General features: G+C 40.2%; 1 protein-coding gene across 1 annotated transcript; it reads right to left on the bottom strand.

Moving 5' to 3' along the window:
* Nucleotides 1-478: 478 nt before the first annotated feature.
* LOC104995460 (serine/threonine-protein phosphatase 2A catalytic subunit beta isoform) lies at nucleotides 479-1,994 on the bottom strand (the record flags this gene model as incomplete). Its single annotated transcript, XM_010849334.1, has 1 exon — nucleotides 479-1,994. A coding segment is annotated over one exon (879 nt), but the record flags the coding sequence as incomplete, so codon positions are not given.
* Between the last annotated feature and the right edge of the window lie 2 nt (nucleotides 1,995-1,996).

The raw sequence follows: 1,996 nt of genomic DNA, 5'->3' as shown, positions 1-1,996 counted from the left end.
AGACACGACTGAGCAACTTCCCTTTCACTTTTCACTGCCATGCATTAGAGAAGGAAATGGCAACCCACTCCAGTGTTCTTGCCTGGAGATCCCAGGGACGGGGGAGCCTGGTGGACTGCCGTCTATGGGACCGCACAGAGTTGGACACGACTGAAGTGACTTAGCAGCATTTTAAAATTGTATTTATTTATTTTTGGCTGTGTTGAGTTTTCACTACTGTTTGTGGGCTTTCTCTAATTGCGGTGAACAGGGGCTAGTCTCTGGTTGTGATGTGTGGGCTTCTCATTGAGGTGGCTTCTGTTGTTGCAGAACATGGGTTCCAGATGCTCGGGCTTCAATAATGATTACTGTGACTTTTATCACCTTAGATTCACATAGTCTGTTCTTGAACATCATGTAAATAGAATCAAACAGTGTGTTTTCTTTTTAATTTAGTCAACCAAATTTGAGATGCCTTCAAATTCCAGTCTTTTTTTTGTTTGTTTAAAACAGAAAGTTTATTTGCTCAGTACACCAAGTAGAATGCAAGCACTATCATGACAAATATACAGAAATATGCAGATCAACATAAAACAGTAATTTAGTTTTAAAGAAGGGAAATCTCTTTAAATGTTATGACAACATACTCCCAAGAATCCTTTTTTCAGTTAATTATACATTTCAATAAAATAAATGGTAATGAATTAAGTGGAAGTTAGCTTGTGAATTTTTCTTAAAAATAAAAATCCAACCCTATTAATCCATGCCAGTTAAACACTCTTAACTAAAATTTCCCAGTAAGTGCAACAGATGGAGTTAGTTACCTTTTTTGCTTGAACAGTCCCAAGGAAAATGGTTACTACACATACAGCAGGCAAACTGTCAAGACCGACCGATCTAGAACTTAGAGTTGCACTAATTTCAGTCTCAAATTGTGCTGAACGCTCATCATTAGTATGGCACATTTTGGTCCATGATGTGGTTTAATGCCAAGACAGATCCCAATTTGTTACAGAAACACATAGATTACTGTTGCTTTTTTTGTTGTTTTTATATATATATTTTTATATATATATATATATATATAAAAGCCAGATATACTTCCACATACAAAGGCAGGTTTTCCCAAGAGGGATTTACAGGAAGTAGTCTGGGGTGCGCCGGGTCACATGAGGCTCTCCACGACGAGGTGCTGGGTCAAACTGAAGGAAGGAATATTTCAAAGTGTCATCTAATTCCAAGATAGCAGCCTGGTTCCCACAACGATAACAGTAATTGGGTGCACTGAAAATGGTAACCACGTTCCGATCGTGACACCAATTGTATCCCTCCATTACAAGTTGGTGAGCACGAGAAACCAGTGTGAGACCATTAGCATGGTTAAACGTTTCAGAAATATCTTGTCCAAATGTGTAGCCAGCACCACGTGGAGAAATACCCCACCCACCACGATCATCTGGATCTGACCATAAGAGATCACACATAGGGCCCTCATGTGGAACTTCTTGTAAACGATCCAGGGCTCTTATATGATCCAGTGTATCTATGGATGGAGAGAGGCCACCATGGAGGCAGAATATCTGTTCATCTACTAAAGCTGTAAGTGGCAGATAATCAAAGAGATCTGTAAAATATTTCCAAACATTGGCATTTCCATACTTTCGCAGACATTCGTCATAAAAGCCATAAACTTGGGTAATTTGTCGGCTTTCGTGGTTTCCTCTCAGTATTGTAATGCGCTCTGGATAACGCACCTTTAATGCCACAAGAAGAGTTACCGTTTCCACAGAATAATAACCTCTGTCTACACAGTCGCCCATGAACAGATAGTTTGTGTCTGGTGACTTCCCACCGATTCTGAAGAGTTCCATAAGGTCGTGAAACTGGCCATGCACATCTCCACAGACGGTGACAGGACAACGGACCTCCTGTACATTCGATTCTTTTGTTAAAATTTCCTTAGCCTTTTCACACAGCGTCCGGACTTGGTTCTCGTTCAGCTGTTTACACTCATTCA

Source organism: Bison bison, unplaced genomic scaffold (assembly GCF_000754665.1).
Source record: "Bison bison bison isolate TAMUID 2011002044 unplaced genomic scaffold, Bison_UMD1.0 scf7180017864280, whole genome shotgun sequence".
Classification (NCBI taxonomy): domain Eukaryota; kingdom Metazoa; phylum Chordata; class Mammalia; order Artiodactyla; family Bovidae; genus Bison; species Bison bison.
The sequence above is the reverse complement of the archived record's forward strand: the minus strand, read 5'-3'. Positions and strand labels throughout refer to the sequence as shown.